Raw genomic sequence first — 21,661 nt, forward strand, 5'->3', positions numbered from 1 at the left:
TCGTCTGCTGCGCATGATGGTTGCATATTGCTTGCACTTGGATATTGTACTAAAGTGATTTCATAGAGCTCTGTAGTTTCACTAGAGACTGTTTTTTACGTACATCCACTTAGCGGCTGGCTTTGGCTCTAGAAAACTGGCCTAATTAAATAGAAATGCTCACATATAGCAGAGTGTCAACTTGGAGGCCTTTGAAGGGGCCAGGAAGTTCCTTTTAGCCATTCTTAAGTGGTGGTTTCTTCTAAGACTGGAGAAATAATTCAGAATCAAATGGCTGGTAAATACATGGGGAAATTTCCTTCATTTCTACATCTGTTAATTAAAAAGAAATTGCACTTTTAGAACTTTAGTACTTAGGCTTTAATCAATGGGTTTGGATAAGCAAGGTCGCCAGAGTGTGCGCTTTGGGGAATATAAATTGTCAGCAGAAAATGCTGAAAGCTGTAGTTATTGTCTTTGCTCTTTACCATGAAGCGTAAACAAACATTGTATTACAGGAGTTCTGAGAGCTTATTTCTGGCCACAACATGTAAACTCATAGAAATATGGATTTCTGTGTGTTTGATACTAAGCATGAGGGGGATGTCAGTCTTTATTTCCTGAACACCAAAATGAACATGCACAGACACATGTAACTTAGATTGTAGCCATAGAGTTCTCTGTCAGAATCCATGCCTGTGTGAGAAGTAGTTCTGATTCTATTTCAGCCAACATTTATGTACACACACACTCTGATGGTAGAGTGCTGGCATTTCATGTTGGCATCCACCATTTAATATCCCTGTGTGGTTTCTGGACAATTGGCACTCAACAGCAAGGAAGTGAAAGTTGAAGAGTTGCAAAACCTGCTGCTTGGAGAGGCAGAAACACTGCGGCAAAAGGAAGTGGAAAGGGACCTGGCTGCAGCATTCTTCTTAATTGTGACGGTATGAAACTCTCTTTGGATTATAGCATCCACTTATTTATGGGTGGGGAAATCTTTGTCATTTTTGAGGTTTTTAAAATTTTTAATTTTTTATTATTTTTTATTATTTTCATCCAAGGACATGTTCATTGACTTGAGAGAGAGACAGAGAGAGAGTGAGAGAGAAACATCATTTTGGTTGCCTCCTGTATGCGCCCCTACCAGGGATCGAACTTGCAACCTAGGAATGTGCTTTGACTAGGAATTGAACCGACAACCTTTTGGTGCTTCGGATAATGCTTCAAACAACTGAGCCACACTGCCAAGGCATCTTTGTCATTTTTTGGAGCTTTAACAGTGAGAAAGCATGGATAAAACTGGGGAATTCTTACCCTTACCATTTTGGATATGGTATTAATAGTATTTCTAGAGAGAATATTTGGTACTTTGCAGGTGAGCAAGTGATGTCCATGTATTTTTTTTATTTCCATGTATTATTATTTTTTAGAGTACACTTTTCAAAGTGTTACATTATAGGACATTGGTGGTAAAATTCATTGCTTAAAGGAGAATACAAAATTGTCATTAAACTTTATTACAAGACATCCTTTCTAGCCCTGGCTGGGCAGCTCAGCTGGTTAGAACATTTGCCCGATATGCCAAGGTTGCGTGTTCGATCCCCGGTCAGGATACATACAAGAATGAACCAATGAATCCATAGATAAGTGGAACAACAAATCGATGTTTCTTTTTCTCTCTCTTTGCCTTCCTCTCGTTCTAAAATAAATTAATTTAAAAATTTTTATGAAGAAAGGACATCATTTCTAAACAAAGATAACCTCATGTAAATATAGAGCTAATGCCTGGCACAATGTTGAGCACTTCATACTCATCACATGTCCATGACATAGATAGTATTTATTTAAACTGGTGATCTCATGCTCCTTCTTGCCTGGGGCAGTCATAGTTTATCCCTCTTCTCCAGGTGTATTATTAATGGCACTCCGTTGTGTTCTCAGAAGTGCTCTGGTTTGTTTGGCACATGTAGTTGCCCTTTGCTTATCTGGAGACTAAGAGAATAGAGGATGGAGCTGGGTTTCCAATGGAAGTCTCTGACTCTGAAGCCCCATGTAATTTCAGTAACAACTTTTCTGTTGCTTTAATATTGTAGCAGGCAAATATGGATTTTTGTCATTCATTTATGCTTTATAAAGGGATTGATTGGTCATAGAGTTTGCATCCCACCTGCCTTTGGTTTTTACCCATGCTTTTATAGAAGATCTTCCTCTCCCCTCAAAAAAATAATTACCCTTTAATTAATTTAAAGTTTTTTTCTTACATCTACCAGTTTTTAGGTTATTTGGTTCCCAGAAGTTTCTTGTTCTGTGGTGAAGGGACAACTTTAGTTCTTAGTATTTGGGCTCTCTTGGTGAGCACAAACAATTGGCAAAGATAGTTTAGGAACATGTGATAGACATTATTATTGCTTAAATATGTACTATGTAGCAGTGTTGCTAATTAATTTGTTTTCTTTTGTTTTCAGAGTCCCCGGATAAGCTATGAAGAAGTAGGTTAAGGCAAGAAGATGTCTTTTCAAGTAGGAAAAGCAACATGGCTACCCCTACCAGCTGTACTGTCATGCTCTTATTTCACCATATAGTCCCACAGGCAGCAGCCAGCAGCTGTGGCAGAGGGGAAGCTGGCGAAGGTGATGGCCTCTTTGGACATGTGGCAGAAGGATTAGGGGTTCTAACCCCACAGGAGATTTAGAGCACATTTGCCTTACACCCTAGATGTTCTTCTGCAGGACTCTGCTGGAGCGAATCTCAGTGATCTGTGGCGAAAGATCTGGGATCCAGCCCAAAGAATCCTGATGCCGGTGATCATTGTACAGGAGAATGATGGGCTAGGCTTCTGCTGAAAAAGTGAAATATCAGAAAGCATAGAGAAAAAAGCCAAGAAGGCACCTATTTTTGTTACATTTTTATGGATATATTATACAAAACTGTTCTTAAAGATACTTTAAAAGGCTTAGTTGACTCTAAGAATTTATTTCTACTAGTCAGTGTGATCGTTTTCTTCAAAACAGACTTTGATATTTGTGTTATTTGTATGTTTTAACATACTTATCATTCATTACTAGCAATTCTCAGTGTTATATTTTAGAAGCACGGTTGTTATCATCTGGTTTTAGGCATTCAGAGGTGTTTTATGAGAAATATTAAGGGTATCATTGGGAAGATCTTAATTCTTAATGCACTGGTTTTTATTGATGTTATTTTAGCAAAACACTTTACATTGGAAATTAATTCAGAAGTTATGCTGTTAGTGTTTTCTGTAGATTTTTATAAATTTTTAAAAAGTTTATTTTATTTTATGATATGCCTCTTATTTTAGCCCCTTTCACTGAGTAATAAATTTGAGCGAGATGTTTTAAAAATTTTAATACATATCTTTCCAGGTGTCTTTTATAGAATGATTTTCCTACATTTATTTTTGGGGTGAATATTTTCTTGACATATGGTGTTTTTATTTATTTATATATTTACTTTCCACTTACAGTTTACATTTAATATTATATCAGTTTCAGATGTACAGTGTAGTGGTTAGACATTTATATAATTTACCAAGTAATTCCTCCTGATAAGTCTTGTGACCAACTGGTACTGACACCTGGTCTTTTTAAAAGAGCTGATTCTTTTTTACCAATATTAGTAAAAAATATTTATTTTTGAAAAATGGGCTAGGTTATTTAATTAACTATATTATTTAAGTAAATGTCTTTTTAAAAAAAAATCCTCACCTAAGGATATGTTTTTACTGATATATTTTATTTATTTATTTATTTTTTTGTTAATCCTCACCCGAGGATACTTTTCCATTGATTTTTGGAGAGAGTGGAAGGGAGAGGGAGAGACAGAGAGACAGACACATCAATTGGTTGCCTCCTGCACATGTCCTGACAGGGCCAGGGACTGCCTCGAGCCTGCAACCAAGGTACATGCCCTTGCCTGGAATTGAACCTGGACTTCCAGAGACCAAGGGCTAACACTCTGTCTGCTGAGCCAGACTGGCTTTTTTTACTATTAACATGTACATATTTGAGAATTTGGAAAATACTGAAAAAAAAAATATATATAAAATTCAAAATTTCACCAGCGTTAAGATTTTGGTGTATCTCCTTTCCATGTATCTACATGCACTCTCCTTTTCACCTCTTCAGAACCAATAACACAATAACAACAACAACAATCCCAACATAGTTTGTTTAATTAGTGCTTTCTATAGGTACTGTATTCTGGGGAAAAATTGTACTGTATTATGTCAATAAACTTTTGCCTTCTGCAAAGAAAAGGCCTATTCTAGTACATTTGTGTGTGTGTGTGTGCGTGTGTGTGTGTGTGCACGCATGCACATGCAATAGTTGGCATATATAGAAATGTTTGCCATGGCTTGTGTTAATTTTCTTGTCATGATATTCGTTACCCGGTTTGTTCCAGTAACTATAAATATTGGTCATTATTGTTTCTGAAGCTCTCTACCTTACTAATCTGTGGATACCATTCCAGCTTATTTACCACTCTAGAATTCACAAATGATTTTAACCTTTTGTTGGAAATAGCAACTTGTAAGATACGTTCAGGACTAAATGCAGTTTGATTGCTATTAATGATGTTAATGTACTGTTGTGTCTTTCCTCCAAAAAGAGAGAAAGGTGTGGTTTGATCCTCTAGCCCCCCATCATTCTCTACCTACTTTGGCTCAGCCCCATATACTTAACCTTTTAAAAGAGAAATTCCTGAGTCTTGCCATCTACTTTAGAATTTGCCAAGTTTTTTTTTTTTTTTACTTTTTTTGATGTGTATGATGTGGTAGGCTTGCTGATAGCTTTGACACAAAGAAAGTGAAATAGACGATATAGGAGAGAAGAAAAAAAGAAATATAGTTGGAGTTTGACTATACAACTGTTTGAAAAATTATGTAAAACAGGGAAAAAAGGTATTTCCCTGTTTTCACATATAGTGTTTTCTTAAAAATATGCTGAAGTTGAATGGGTAAAAAGAGACCAATAGACTTCACATTTTATTGGGGCTTAGGAGGTGGGGAGTACTCAAAGAACCAAAAGTAGTTTAAAGTTCCTGTTTACACTTTACTTTGTAGGCACAATATTCAATGACATATTCTTAGCATGTTCTTTGGTTCTGTTTTCCTCTATAACACTTAAATTACTGAGCTAAGTCAAATAAGTATCCAGTTGAGACTAAACATTTTTGCTTTTGGCTTACCTAATAAGTCCTCACCTACCTCAAGCACATTCAGCTTTCATATATGTGCTGGAATGTAAGCTCCATGTTAACTGCTGTATAATACTTAGTGCACCGAACATGTTCGAAATATATTTGTGGAAAGAATGAGTAAATTTATCGTTGTTTTAAATATATAAGATTTGAGGCCTACAGTTTTTGTTAATGTCAATCCTTTGCTGTTTTTATTCATTAATATAATATTAAAATCAGATGACACATTAGAATATTAAAATTTATGTGCAATGTGATATTGCTGAAGTTAAACATTCTTATACAGTTAAAAGTTTATATTTAAGAAGCTATGAATTTGGCATTGGCAAGGCATTTTAGGGTAATATAGGTTAATATGTGTAAGTATGGCTGATGGAGGTTTGAGAATTACTTGTTTTTGAATGTGATAGACTGAATGTATGAGAAAAGGTAGAATATATGAATATAACAAGATAGAAAAATGGGGAAAGACCCTATACTTTAAGAAATTCTACTGTTGATGAAAGGGTTCTTGTTTCAAGCAAATTACAAAATATTACAGTCCTAGACAAATATAATTCAGTGAGTAATTTGAACCCACTCTATTTAAAGTGAAGAATTTATTAACATCCAGAGAAGTCTCTTTACTTGTTCCTCCCAATGTGAGGTTTTGAAAATATGACCTTTGTTAAACCCTTCTTATTTCATCGTGTTTTCTTTGTTCAACCCATGAGTGGCCCAAGAGATTTGGAAGGTCTTTTGTGCTTTAGGCTTACACAGATGTGAGATGGTATGATGCTTCTTTTGGAACTGAGGAAAAGAATAACTTCTGGAATAGTGTGTGATATTTTTCCACTTTAGGGGATGTGTATGAGGGTGGCTTACTACTAGTAAAATAGATATGACCATTTCAGCATGCATTCTGGAATCCTGCAATACCTTTATATCATAACCACATTGCATAACAACACTGGAAACAACCATATTATTGTTTGTTTATCGCAAAAACCAGTATTTGCTTCATTCTATGCCTACATGTCTAGTCCTCTGAAGCTGAGGGAAGTGAAAAGAGAAATTGACGACTTGGGCTAAAACCTTGTTTGTGTGTGTTGATTGGGAAGGTTTAGATGCTGGCATCATTCTAGTAATTATCTTTCGATTCATTTGTTGCAATATACTATATCCTGAGGTCTAGACTCATCTATAAATAAATAGAGATCTTTTGTGAACTTAAATATCTTTATTACTGTGTTTAAATGCCAGATCGAAAGAAGTAGCCATATATATATATATATACACACACACACACACATCTACATATAATATTACAGACTATACAACATATATTATAAACTGTATATATGCCTATACTATATCTGCTGAAGAAAAATGTTATGGTAAATTATAGATCCAAGAATTAGGAGAGAAGGGTATAAAAATGCAGTTAAAGCCTTGCCTAATGGTACTCCCATTTTCATTCTTTTAGGTAAGCAGAATTTTATATAGTTTCTGTACAGCATTCAAACGTTCTTCCAGACAAGTGTCTGATGTTAAAGACTCAGTTATTCCTACACCCGACAGTGATGTGTTTACCTTCAGTGTCTCCTTGGAGGTAAAAGAAGATGATGGAAAAGGAAACTTTAGGTGAGGTTATTTGGAATGAAAATAAATTGATATTGTACCTGAAATATGATATTGGCTAATATAAAGAGGCCAGAAACTATACAATGTTCGTTTAAAGCTTTAAAATGCTAAAGAAATATTTGGTGGGTGGATATGGTTCACTTTTCTCCTGATTTTAAAATATTTTATGTAAGTGATTTTCTTAATATTTAAGTCTTGATATTTATTATAGAAAACTTAGTAAAATAATAAAGGTAGAATAAAAAACAGCTGTAGTATTGTCAGCTAAGACAATCACTTTTAATATTTTAGTTATTTCCTTTGTTTATTCCTAGGAGGTATTTTTAAATATATTCCTATACATATAAATTTTTCTTTTAACTTTATAAGAATTTTTTATTAAAATGTACTTAATCAAAATTATTTTTAATGGTTACCAGTAGTATATTGTGTGGTTTGACCATCATTTACTTAACCAGTTCATTCTATGGTATATTTAGAATGTTTTTTCCATTTCAAAAATAGGCGGATAATAGGACACAGTTGTATTCTTTTGTTTTTAATCCCCACCTGAGGATATTTTTGTGTTGATTTTAGAGAGAGTGGAAGAGAAAGGGAAAGACAAATATTGATGTGAGAGAAACACATCGATTGGTTGCCTTCTGTATGTGCCCTGACCAGCCCAAGCTGGGGAGGAGCCTGTAACTGAGGTACGTGTCCTTGACTGAGTCGAACCCGAGACTCTTGATCTGCAGGCCTACACTCTGTCCACTGAGCCAAAACAGTGAGGGCTCCATGTTTTTTTTTTTTCATTCATTCCTCACCCCCATTTGTCTTTACACTCAGGGTGAAGGATTTTTATTCCAAGCTCTATGTGAGCCAAACCAGGTAGGACCAGTCATATTCTAATGATCACTTACTAGTAAGTGCCTTAACTGTTTTCAATTTTAATAATTGTTAGGTAGGTATTTTACCTGTTTATTATAGATACAGAAATTGATCCTAGGTCAAATAAGTTGCTCAAGGTTTCTTTCTTTTTCAGATAAGACAACCTATATTTTAGACATTTATTGTTTTAATAACTCTTACGAATATTCAGTCTTGCCTAGGCTAGAATGCTGCAATCTATATCACTTTGTCCATTTTTTATGTATATTTTTCTGGATATATTGCAGTTATCTCACATTCTAGATCAGTGGTTCTCAACCTGTGGGTCGTGACCCCTTTGGGGGCTGAACGACCCTTTCACAGGGGTTGACTAAGATCATCGGAAAACACATATATAATTACATATTGTTTTTGTGATTAATCACTATGCTTTAATTGTGTTCAATTTGTAACAATGAAAATACATCCTGCATATCAGATATTTACATTACGATTCATAACAGTAGCAAAATTACAGTTATGAAGTAGCAATGAAAATAATTTTATGGTTGGAAGTCACCACACCACGAGGAACTGTATTAAAGGGTTGTGACATTAGGAAGGTTGAGAATCACTGTTCTAGATGTTGAAAAGTAAGCTCATCTTCTAATTTTTTTTGCCTTGGGTTTCACTATGTTAAAAGAACTCAGAACTGCACTTCCAGCTAAATCAGACATGGGACTATCTTTAAAAACAAGTTATTAAATCATATTCCTAAATTTGTTAAATTTAAAAAATAAAAATTGAAATGATGTCATTTACAAAATCTTGTTTTTAACCTCTGTTAGATTTTGTTGATTATAAAATTACTAGAGGCCCAATGCACGAAATTCGTGCAAGAGCTGGCCTTCCTTCCCCCGGCTGCTGGCACCGGCGTCCCTCTGGCACCCAGGATACAGGCTTTCCTTGCAGCCCTGGCTTCCGGAAGGTTGTCCGGAAGGATGTCTGGTCTAATTAGCATGACACGTGTATTATTATAGATAGTTTGTTACTGTGTGGCAGGATGAGAGTTTAGTACATTTTAAGAATAAGGGTGTTGTTGCTTAAATACCTTGTCTCATTCTAATGTTGCAATAGGCTATCTTACGTTATTTTATTACATATTGTTTTGATAATTCCTGTTCTTTTTGCATATTTCAGTCCTGTGCCTAAGGACAGAGATAAATTTTATTTCAAATTGAAGCAAGGAATAGAGAAGAAGGTTGTGATTACAGTGCAGCAACTTTCTAACAAAGAATTAGCTATTGAAAGGTAAGCAGCATGCTCCTAAATGCTACCCCAAACTTGTATTGACATTGTTATTATGTTTCAAGAGACATACTATTGAATCTCAGCTGTATTAATCACTGTGGCTTTTCACCATACTTCAGTTTCTTCATTTAAAAAATGAAGATGAGGATGAGAATCATAATACTTTCTGCGCTTAAATAAGTTAGATATAACTGGTTCATTGAAATCTCATTAATGGGAGCAATAAACATGAAATGACTATTTTTTCAGTAACAACTTCTTCAACCCTGTTTGGTCAAATCAATCTTTCTTGCTATTCCTTATTTATATATGAGACAGATACCTCAGAAGGCAACTTTCCATTTGTCAAGTCTGTAATAACACAGGCCAAGAAGTATTAGATGTTGAGTACAGTGGGGCCTTGACTTATGAGTGTCCCGACTAACGAGTTTTTTGAGATATCAGCTGTCTCTTGGCTGATTTTTTGCATTGAGTTGACAGAGTAATTTGAGTTAACGAGCTCCTTAACGAGCTCCTTAACGGTCTCGGTCTCCGAACGAATTAAACTCCTAACTCAAGGCCCCACTGTAATTTAACTTTTAGTAATTACTTAAAAATCTTGGAGTTTTATGATTAAGAGGTCTAATATGCCTCTACTTTAGAGGCATATAGTGTACTTATTTATAAGGTACAGGCTTTCCTTTTTCCAATGAGAAGCTCCCAGTTTGAACTCCTTGAATGTAGAAACCTTGATGAATAAAGGTGAAATCATTGAATGCCCAAACATAATATTTTTTTTGGTTAATTTAAACATTTGCATATACATTTAAAATATATTACACAAAATAATAACTTAGAAATGTTGCTTTTTGTCCATGCTCACATTCATAAGACAACTGTAATTAGAATCTCTTCAATAATCTTCAACATCAGTGTCTTCATTATCACTTAAGCTGCTTTTGGAATAATTTTAAGGCATATTTTAGAGCACGTTATGTGAACTCTGCCTAAGTTGAGGTAAAGCACTTTTGTAAACATAACATATTGCTGCATCATTAGGAATTTTATCTAAGCCCCAACTACTCACTTGCATAATATTAGGGTGGTTAAAAATTATTACCTTTATAACCACTTACTGTATTGCTCTTATTTTAATATAAGTAATATTGATGATAATATCTAACAACTGTGAGTTCATATATACTGCAATATTACTAAATCCATGTTAAGTTTCTTTGTTTCCTTTTTCACACATCTGTCAGATGAGCTCTGCAAACATAGACTCTAGTGCAGGGGTGGGCAAACTGTTTGACTCGAGGGCCACAATGGGTTCTTAAACTGGACCGGAGGGCTGGAACAAAAGCATGGATGGAGTGTTTGTGTGAACTAATATAAATTCAAAGTAAACATCATTACATAAAAGGGTACGGTCTTTTTTTTTTTTTAGTTTTATTCATTTCAAACGGCCGTAGTTTGCTCACGGCTGCTCTAGTGTGATAGGCCTGGTGTTGGAGGATAGATGCAGAGTGGAAGGGGTAAATGGAGAAAAAAGGGGACATCTGTTACACTTTCAACAATAAAATAAATATACAATAGAATGGACTGGTTAAGTAAATAAAGATAAATTAAAAAAATAAAATTGACTGAGATTGCTTCAGGCTAATGGTCTTCCTTTAATAATAATTTAACAGGCAGAATTTCCTGTGATGTGGATTTTTTTTGTAACTGCTTGGAATTATTATTATTATTTAAAAAATACACCCTTGTCTTTTTTTAAAATACATTTTATTTTTTACAGAGAGGAAGGGAGAGAGATAGAGAGTTAGAAACATCGATGAGAGAGAAACATCGACCAGCTGCCTCCTGCACACTCCTCACTGGGGATGTGCCTGCCACCAAGGTACATGCCCTTGACTGGAATCAAACCCGGGACCCTTCAGCCCACAGGCTGATGCTCTATCCACTGAGCCAAACCGGTCAGGGCACACCCTTGTCTTTTATTGGTTATATGTGGTATTTAACATTTTAAAATCTCAAAATGTTAAATTCTGGAATTTAAGGTAATCCAGTAGGTGGCAGTCTTGTCAAGAGAATTCTTAACACCTCTGGATTGTAAACGTCGTTGCTGGCAGTTACCTTTTTTTGAATTATTTTCTTAAGGAAAAGATTTACAAGCCAACAGGTACTGAAAAGAAAATCATCAGGGGCTATTTTCTTCTTACAGTCGAAACAATTTTCTAGCAATTTTGACATCACTAAAGTAGACAGGTGGTAGTGTTTGAGCTGTTTGTTATTTTTGTACTGATTTAATTGGATGTTAGTTCATTCTGGGGGTCTTTTGCTGAATTTGCCTAGCATATACTTTTGTCTTTACCTAGGCAAGTTGTTCCCGTTTGATTTAGAAAGAAGCTCAAGTCACTGACTTCAAGTTGCCTAGATGTTAGTTTTATTTGCATCTTTTATCCCCTTATGTAAGTTAGTGTATCTATGAAATCTTTTAATCAAATCAAGAGTCTCAGATATCCTAATAACTTTTCTTAATGGACATCCTGAGAATGAGAAAAATTTATTAGAAAGATGAATCTCTTTTTCCTTAGGAAAGCAAAGTTTAATTATACAAAACGATTTCATTGTTCTCTGATAGTTATTTTAGATGCTTGAGAGTTAATAATATAATGTTATATTGATTTATAATACTGTAAATTCAAGGTATGCAACATATTGATTTGATATATTTAAGTATTATAATATGATTGCCATTGTAGTGATAGTTAGCACCTCTGTAATGTCATGTAATGATTTTTTTGTGATTGGAATAATTAAAATTTGGTCTCTGAGCAAGTTTGATTATACCACAGTACTGCTTTCTACATTCACTATACGGTGGGTTAGACCTCTGTTACTTATTTACTACTAGTTGCAAGTTTGTGCCCTTAAACAACATCTCTTCTATTCCCCACTCTCACAGCATAGTATCTTCAAGGTTCATTTATGTTGTTGCAAATGGCAAGATTTTCTTATTTATCATGGCTGAATAATATTCATCTGTGTGTGTGTGTGTCATCTTTATTCATCCATTGATGGGTACTTTGGTTGTTTTTATATCTTGGTTGTTGTGTATAATGCTGCAGTAAACATGGGAGTACATATATCTCATATCTCTGATATCCTGTTTTCATTTTCTTTGGGTATATATCCAGAAATGGTATTTCTGGATTATATGGTAGATCTATTTTTAAATTAAAACAAGTTTTTTTTGAGGAACCTCCATATTTTCATAATGGTGAGCCAATTTATGTTCTTAATTTACATTAAGAAAATAATTTCTTATTTATTGGTTTAGGAAATTGTGATTTCAAACCTGGCTGTTAAATAATTAGAAGAGATGGGGTATTTTAATTATATTCTATGCTGGAAATCAGTTTACTGTCTCTTGGTTCCAAATCTACTCTTTTTGTCTGCATTAGTTGAAGCTTTACCTTTCTTCTTTGCAAGCAAGCACACTATTAAATTGTGCCAGTAGAGGGTGCTGGAGGGACACTGCAGGAGAAAGGGACTTTTCCTGCTTCTGGTGTGCTTATTTCTTGCTGCAAGATTCTGGAACATCCAACGGTGCTGCGCTCCAGCTGGGCATCCAGTGCACGCTCACCCTCTATTAGCCCTCAGCCCTGGTCCTGACTCAGCGAGACCTTCTTGTGGCCTCCAGACACAAACACTGTGGGCTCCGGGTCTTGCACCACTCTGCCAGTAAGCTGGCTCCAGGAGTCCTCATTTCCATTGTTGCCTGCCCACTTTGGCTGCCTGCACCTCAAGGGTTGTTTTGCTTGCTTGTGGCCCAGATTTGCCTGAGCAATCCAATAAACTTCTCTGTCTTCCACTAGGTTGCCATCATACCCTCTCTAATGAGGTCTGAATAAAGCTTTAGGGTAGTGGTTCTCAACCTTCCTAATGCTGCGACCCTTTAATACAGTTCCTCATGTTGTGGTGACCCCCAACCATAAAATTATTTTTGTAGCTACTTCATAACTGTAATTTTGCTACTGTTATGAATCGTAATGTAAATATCTGATATGCAGGATGGTCTTAAGAGACCCCCGTGAAAGGGTCGTTCGACCCCCAACTCCCTTGGCCTTAGGGTATTTTTCAGAATTCACTTTCTATTACATTTAATAATTCTTTTTTTGTTATTGTTAATCCTCACCTGAGGATATTTTTATAGCTTTGCAAACTCATCAAATGGGAGTGTCTTTGGACATCCAGAAGTAATCTTTTCTTGATGTAAAGAAAAACCTCCTTTAAGTAAAACCTCCTCCACACTCATGTATTCTGTTTCCCTTCCTACCCTCCCCCATCAATATCAGTCAGAGGGTGCTGAGAGCCCCACATTCCTCTGGTAATACTGCCTCTCCCTTGACTTGTGCACCTTAGCTATCCAAACTGTAGTGAAGCAGGGTACTCCAGAGCTCTGCATGCTCTTGCCAAGGTCCTTCTTCTTACTCTCAACCTTCAGCCTCACTGAAATAATCTATTTCTACTTTGCCTGTTCCTCTTAGGCCTTATAAGACTCCTGGGTTTTTCATCAATACTCAGATTCTAATCCCCAAATGACTCTGTATATCCCCCCATCTTTCACCTGGGCCCAACTTTCTAAACCACTCCATTCTACACTCTAGAACTCATAGTCCATCATCAGCACAATTCCTTTTTTCCTCCACCTCCACCTTGTTTCTGAATATCACTTTCACTTTGTAGGACCTGGCTTTTGCTTTTCAAATGATGGCTCTTTCCCACTGCCTGTACCTGTGGACTGGAGGTGTAAAAGCATCTTTCTTGTATGCCTTTGCTTCTTCCACTGTTGTTACTCCTTCTTCCTTAAAAACTCCCAGTTTTAGAGTTTATGCTCTCAGGTTTTATCGTCTGCTCACCTGTCTCGCTGCAGTTATCTACAAATTCTTAGGGGTTCCCATCATTCTTTGAAGATTTAGCTCCTGGCTCACTGTCACTCTAATTATTAGGCTTATTTTAACTTTGGCAGTTTTAGCATCTATGTAGATCATTTTTCTAATAATCTAGCTTCTTAGTTTCTTGATTTCTGCTTGTCCTAAGATCTTGTCCTTTTTTCTGCCTCAATCACCTACTTCCGTGGTCATACTCTAGAATTTGTCATTACCAGTATTTAAAGATCACAGAACAATCATATTTCCCTCGCGGATTATAAGGTAACTTTTGCAGAGTTCCAGCTTGCAAGGTTATTGTAGTTCCACACTACTGTGCATAGTGAGGAATGCCTGTATATCTTTCTCTCCTTGATTCCTTCAGTAAGGCAAAAACAATCCAATAATTTTATGTAGGAGGCTTTTCTATATTTTGCTTAAAATTCTTTAGGTTGAAACATACTGGGATTCCAATTTTTATGAAATTGTTTATGTTCTAAAAATATGATTAAGTTATAGCTTTTCTTGTTTGTGGTTGTTTGCCCCTTCTGTCATATTTTTCATTTTTAATAACAAAGTTTAGCCTGCCTCCTTTTCTTTGTCTTTCTTCTCCTATTTTTTATCCATAATTTTTATGGAGGTGTATAGAATCCTAATAATTTGAGGGACAAAAAGCTAAAGTTGAAAATAATTAGTCTCTTATTGCAGTGCATTAACATATCATCTTTATCTTTCTCACTTATTTGCCCACTGTTAAGTCTAAAGCAATGCTAGATACACTGAGCTTTTGGTGTTGGTATGGGTACTAACTTGGTGTTAAAGCTGTTTAAAACTGTTTTGAGTAAAAGCTCACTAGGTATTATGGAAGACTGAACTTTCTCTTTGGTAATTGTAATAATAATTTATAATTGGCCTGCTCTGTAGTTTGCAGTGTTAGTCCACTATTAGTTTTTTTCATTTCAAGTTTACATTAACTTCATGAACATGTATACAGGTAATATTGGTATTTCAGAAATGTGGTGAAACTTTGAAGTGTGTGACTTGCCCAGGATCACCCAGGGAATGTATAATCTGTTCTACCGATAGTCTAGGGAGGCAGTCAGAATATAATGTGTGAAAAACCAGGCGGTTTTGGAGTCATAGACAAGAGCTTGAATCCCAGTGTTATAATTTAGTATGTGTGTGGTTTGGGCAAATCACTTTTACTTATTGAAAACCAGTTTTATTATTAGGTTATTAGAAGGTTGTTCTGAAATATAAATGTAACAATATAGTAATATCTGACTTAAAGTTAAGGCATTCAATAAACAGTAGCTGGCATAATTAATATAATATCATCTCATTCTCAGAAGGTTTGATTTCAAATTTTGGGCAGGTCAGCTACTTACTGTATTATAAATAATGCTGGGTGTGTCTCTGCTCTGTTTGTTAACATTCTGCATTTACAGCTATCAGAGAACTCACCATCTCAGGTTGTAATTGTCTGTTTACTTATTTTCCTCCCCTACTAGCCTGTGAACTCTTTCAGAAAATAGGTGTGCTAGAATTTGCTTTCTACATTATTTATAGAGTTAATAAGTGAAGGTTGAATGCTTTGAACTCCCCAGTGAAACACTTACTATTTGCCTTAGGTGTTAGTGGTGATAATAATATCTATCTAATTACTGACACCTTATTCCTAATAGACCCTGCTTGTCCCACAGGAAACCTGATGTGCTTTAATGAAGTATAATTTTGGAAATGACTAATACAGCTTGATAGAAAAAAAACTGTGCAAATTTAGTGCTGGAAGAACCCTCAGAGTGTATCTATTATCCCTCTTTCTGAAAGAGGAAGTGGAGGCCCACGGGGGTGGGGTGCTTTCTCTAAGGTTACACTGCCAGTTGGTGGCAGGATTTTTTTTATAACCCAGAAAAAGAACAGTGCATCAAGCATCATCAAAAGAAGGAAATAAGCATTGCCATTTAAGGAATACCTAAACTTCCAAGGCTCCTTTTGCAGTAGATCTTAACATAGGAATTATATTAAAGAAATATAAAATTTTACCATTATAAAAATATAGCATTTACCTATAAGTGCTAGATGAACAAAATAAGAGTTTAAATTTTCAAAAACAGCAAAAGAAAAGTATGGAGGATGCAATTAAACTTTGGCATTAGTTTCTAACGGGCCTAAGATAGGGAAAAAAGGGAGAATTAATTTTTTTCCTATATATTTTGGTATTCATTAACTTTTTACAATGAGTGTATAATAGCTTTATCACTTAAAAACCTCATAATATAGGGAATTGTTCTTTTAAACTATGATTGATGAAAGCTGAAGCAAAATGTGTAGTAGTTTCTTCTTATCCTCAGTTGCACTTTCTGCGGTTTCAGTTACCTGTGGTCAACTATGGCCTGAAAATATTAAATGCAAAATTCTAGAAAAAAACAACACATAAGTTTTAAATTACATGTTTTTTTTCTTTTTGTTAATCCTCATTTGAGGGATTTTTTTTATTGATTTTTAGAGAGAGTGGAAGAGAGAGGGAAAGACAGAGAGAAATATTGATGTGAGAGAAACACATTGATTGGTTGCCTCCTGTGCGAGCCCCCAACCAGGGCCAAGCTGGGGAGGAGCCTGCAACCAAGGTACGTGCCTTTGACCGGAATTGAACCTGGAAACCTTTGGTCCACAGGCCGAGGCTCTATCCACTGAGCCAAACCAGCTAGGGCTATATGCTGTTTTGAGTAAGGTGACAAAATCAGGCCATATACTCGCCCTGCCTGTTAGTCACTTAGTTGCCACCTTGGTTTTCAGATCTACTGTTAAGCTATCGCTGTACTTGTATTTAAGTCACTGCTATTTTTCTTAATAATGGCCCCAAAGTGGAAGAGTAGTGATGTTGACAATTCGGATATAAGAGCTGTAAGGTGCTGCAATGGTTCTCAACCTGTGGGTCGCAACCCCTTTGGGGGTCGAACGACCTTTTCACAGGGGTCACCTAAGACCATCCTGCATATCAGATATTTACATTATGATTCATAACAGTAGCAACATTACAGTTATGAAGTAGCAATGAAAATAATTTTATGGTTGGGTCACAACATGAGGAACTGTATTTAAAAGGCCAGAAGGTTGAGAACCACTGCTTTAAGTGAAAGGGTCTGTATGTACTGCTTAAACATAGTATATATGTGGTTCGGTACTATCTGTAGTTTCATGTATGGAATGAATCCCCAGTGGATAAGGGGGGGGACTGCTATCCAGGGAATGTGAGACAAATCTTCTGTCTTTATTGACCTGATTTCTTTGTTGGGGGATCAAATTTCATATCTGAAAATAATTAACTTTTATTTTTGTTTATCAAGAATTTAAGCAATAGTCAGAGAAATAGTACAATGAATTGCATAATTAATTAACATTTAATTTATACAGATAATGTTTATTATAGTAGTTCATAGGAGAGAGATCAAATAGTCTATAGTAGTAATATTGCAATTATGACTATTAGAATATAATTATCTCTGTATTAGTAGATTATATTTTGTTCAGTGATACAATAATATGCTTGGAAAGTTATCCTCAGAGATTTTCAACTTTATCTTCGTTATGTACTTGATTGTTTTTGGATGCCAAAGGGAGCCCTGAGCAAAATATCTTGAAGTACTCACAGGAAGTAGATATTGTTTCACCGCTTATGAACTCCTGTTTGGATAGGCTCAATCACTTACCTTGATCATAGAAAAAAAAGAGAAAAAGCTAGTGCTACTAGATAAGTAAACCTTTGGGAAACAACAAGGATCAGATTCAATATTGACTGGTTAGCTGCCACTATTTTAAAATTTGAAAAATCTCATATTTAATTGATTTACATTCTCTATCCCTTGTATAAAGTGCTTCATAGCATATTAAATTTTGGAAAGCTACAATAAAAACACTAGTACGTGTGAGTATGTGTTGTTGGCTGAGGGACACAGTGGACAGATCACATTGCCTCTTGAGTTACAAGACCTGTGGAATAGCCATGTTAATATGAATAAATTGTTTAACTTCTCTGGGCTTTACCTTTCTTCCCTATAAAGCAGAATTAACAAGTATATCCTAACAAATAAAAAGATAAGATTTAACTGAATTTTGCAGCTTATGAAAACCTTCTACAAATAAAGGGGTAGTGTTGATGGGATTTCTAACACTTCTCTTACATCAGGAAGCATGGAATAAAGTAAATGGTTACTAGCATATAATACATTGGATAATGTTTTCACTGAATAATAGTACTTTTAGTAATGTATTTTATATTACTATTTTTTTTTCAAATGAGGACATAGTTTTAATAAGCTACTCAGTGAACATGACTGGTGAGTGCCAGGGTGATTGTTTCTGTTAAGATAGCTTGATACAAAGGGAGAGCACAGTGTCTTTTTCTTATTCTTTTAAAAAAAATCTCTTTTTTAATTTAATTGGGTTATATGATCTTGACCAATATGTTTGGAATAACTTCAACTGTATTCTGTTTCAATCAACAATTTTTGTGGCCATTTTTATCACAGTTTCTGATCACTGGTAATCTTTTACATGTAGAAGTAAAGATCTGGCAATTTAGATAAGTTATTTCTATGTGATTTTTATTATGTATCTTAATGAATTTTTATCTGTACTGTTTCTCTATAATAAGAAAGCTATTTGTAAGTACAGAGGTCAGATTATATAGTTATTATAAAAAGGCTTTTTGTTCACTGGGCTTCTATATATTTTTGATACCTTATTTCTCCTTTTTCCCTCAAATTTTCAGATGTTTTGGAATGTTATTAAGCCCAGGTCGAAACGTGAAGAACAGTGACATGCATTTACTGGATATGGTAATATTAACCTTAAACACTTTAACCAAGTATAGATCTAGTTATTTTATATTTTTAAAATATTTTCTATTTTAAAATTGTCATATTGAGAGATCTGTTTCTAACTTTCAGCTGTATAATAGTAATAATGAAATTTGAAAACCTAAACTTAAAATTACTTATGAGGGAGAGATTTGGGACAATTCCCACCAAAAAATCATATGCAAGTTCAAAGCAAATAGAAGAACAGTGTTATGACGATGTCCATCTATTCATCTGTTTGGCTTCTTAGGAGGATGTCTTTTCTTTGAGCCAAAAATAACAAGGACATGATTATCACAGGCATATCCAGAGTGAATATGGTACCTTTTATTTATTTTAATGCACTGTTATTAATTTGAGTCCTGTGATAGATGCTTTTATTTTCTTAAAAGCATTTCCCTTTCTGAATATCCCCTCCTTGATTATCTATCCTTAGCAAAGTATATGTATTGTGGGAGTGCTATTTATTTCAGGAGTGCCCTTAAAGGTCAATATATATTTAAGAGTTTGTATTTGATATAAAAATAGCAAGCCATCGTAACTTTTAAACAGAAACACCTTCTAATATTGCAGTTAATGAAAACATTTACTTTGCAGTTTAGAAATGTTATAGGAAATGGTCATCTTAGAGTAAGCATAAAGCTTTTTACTTACTTCACTGCAGTTTTTATATTTAGTGATAACAAGTACTAAATGTTTTTTTTCTTTTCAGCTATGTTTTGCAAATGTCAGATAAATGTCACCAATTATGTCAACATTTTCTTTATTTCATGGTGACGATCAACTGGTTTTCTAGTGGTACTGGGATGTTTCAGTCAGCCTTTTTGAACTTCTAACTATGTGCCAAGCATTGTGTGAAGTGCTGTGGTTGTAGATAAGATAGAACACAACTCTCACCATCTGTGGATTCATAGTCTTATGATGGGAACAGACCTTATGAGTCTGTAACTATAGCAGTGGGTTAACTGCTCTCATTAAGTGGGTTGAGTTGGTCCAGTGAGCCACAGGAATTTAGAGGAAGAACGCCATGGATAGGTCAGGTGAGGACAACCAGTTACAGTGAATGTGCAAACAAATGAGCTATTGATCCATCTCTCCTCCATCCCTCTTTAAGGCACAGCAGTAATGCAAGTGCTTTTACCCGAGGCAATCCAGAGCATTTTAAGCCCTGAAAATTCCATGAGGCGGTAGTTCAGGGACATTAAATGCATAGATGCTTCTAGGTCTTCACTAGTCATGGTCTTTCACAGTTTCAGAGATTAAGATGAATCACTGGCAGAGATTTTTCCATGAACTTAAGTTCACATTATAGAATTACAGGCCTAGCATGAACTCCTGAGGCCCCTTGTGTGTCTCATTGTCGTGCAGTCTCCACCTTTAAGAGTCCATGTGGAGCCGAAACTGGTTTGGCTCAGTGGATAGAGCGTCGGCCTGCGGACTGAAAGGTCCCAGGTTCGATTCCAGTCAAGGGCATGTACCCGGGTTGCGGACACATCCCCAGTGGGAGATGTGCAGGAGGCAGCTGATCGATGTTTCTCTCTCATCGATGTTTCTAACTCTCTATCTCTCTCCCTTACTCTCTGTAAAAAATCAATAAAATATATTAAAAAAAAAAAGAGTCCATGTGGAAATCAAAGGGCTTGTTGGCATTAAAGCCCCTGGAAAGAGAAGTGGGCTGACCTGTACAGCCAGAAGTTGGTCAGGTGGGTGGGCCAGCATTTGCAGTTATCAACAGTTATGACTTACTACCCAGTGCTGTTAATCTTCATACCGTCTTAAAACATGGTTATTGAGCTTTGGCTAGACTATGCCTAATAAAAAGGAACTCGTTACTTTATAATGAAGATTATGGGACAGTGCTGGTTATTACAAAGTTATTTCTTTGTGATCACCTGATACTGTATTTCTTGTAACTTGGCCTAATCTGTGTTACTTCTCCCGCTAGAGCAAGACTTTGATACTTCTCTGTCTTCTATGACATGTCCAAATATGTGAACACTTTTGAAAACAAATTTCACCTTCTTACATATTATTCTGACAAACTTTGAAAGTTTTGCCTCTTTCTTTCTTCCTTCTTGCTCTTTCCTCCCTTTTCCCCTCCTTGCCTTCCTCCCTGCCCTTCCTCTGCCTCTCTCCCCCCTTTTCCTTCCCTTCCTGCTTCTCAATATTTGCCTTTGTTTTTTGACTGTGTGACTAATTCTTTTAAGGGATTTAAAAAATGTTTTCCATTTTTCTCAGCATTTAGCAGTTTCCTCATACTCTGCTATTCTTTATCTGTTTTACCTACCATATAGTTTCTATTATCATCACATATCTAGCTTTATTTTATTTATTTTAAAAATTTTATTGAATTTATTGGGGTGACATTGATTAATAAAGTTATATAGGTTTCAGGGGTACATTTCTATAATGCATCACCTGTATATTGTATTGTGTTCACCACCCCAAGGCAAGTCTCCTTTCATCATCTAATTTTATTTTATACTAGAGGCCTGGTGCATGAAAATTCATGCACTGGAGGGGGGTCCCTCAGCCTGGCCTGTCCCCTCTCACAGTCTGGGAGCCCTCAGGGGCATGAGGTGACCTGGTGATCAGGGGAAGGCAACGCCCCATCACACCTCTGCTGCTGCCACTGCTGGCAGCACGAGCCTCGGCCGGACCTGGTTACCTGAGCCTTGGGCTGGCCCTGGGCAGCAGGGGGGCTGAGGGGACTGGGGGTCTCTGGAGGCACGTGTGCAGAGCACCTGCCACCCCAGTGGGGCTGAAGGGACTGGACGCTGCCATCTTGTGGCTCTGGGCGCTGCCATCTTTGAGGGTGGGACAGTCAATTAGCATATTCCCTCCTTATTGGCTGTGGGCGCCACCATCTTTGAGGGGGGGCAGTCAATTTGCATATTCCCTACT

At 36.0% G+C, this 21,661-nt stretch overlaps 1 protein-coding gene across 1 annotated transcript in view; it reads left to right on the forward strand.

Annotated features, from left to right (window-relative positions):
* RABGAP1L (RAB GTPase activating protein 1-like) overlaps positions 1-21,661 on the forward strand; it is a 391,910-nt gene that overhangs the window by 21,701 nt on the left and 348,548 nt on the right. Inside the window, 3 exon segments of the mRNA XM_015566064.1 lie at positions 6,668-6,825; positions 8,872-8,982; positions 18,670-18,736. Of these exon segments, the coding sequence (XP_015421550.1) occupies positions 6,668-6,825; positions 8,872-8,982; positions 18,670-18,736 (336 nt within the window).

Source organism: Myotis davidii, unplaced genomic scaffold (assembly GCF_000327345.1).
Source record: "Myotis davidii unplaced genomic scaffold, ASM32734v1 scaffold580, whole genome shotgun sequence".
Classification (NCBI taxonomy): Eukaryota; Metazoa; Chordata; class Mammalia; order Chiroptera; family Vespertilionidae; genus Myotis; species Myotis davidii.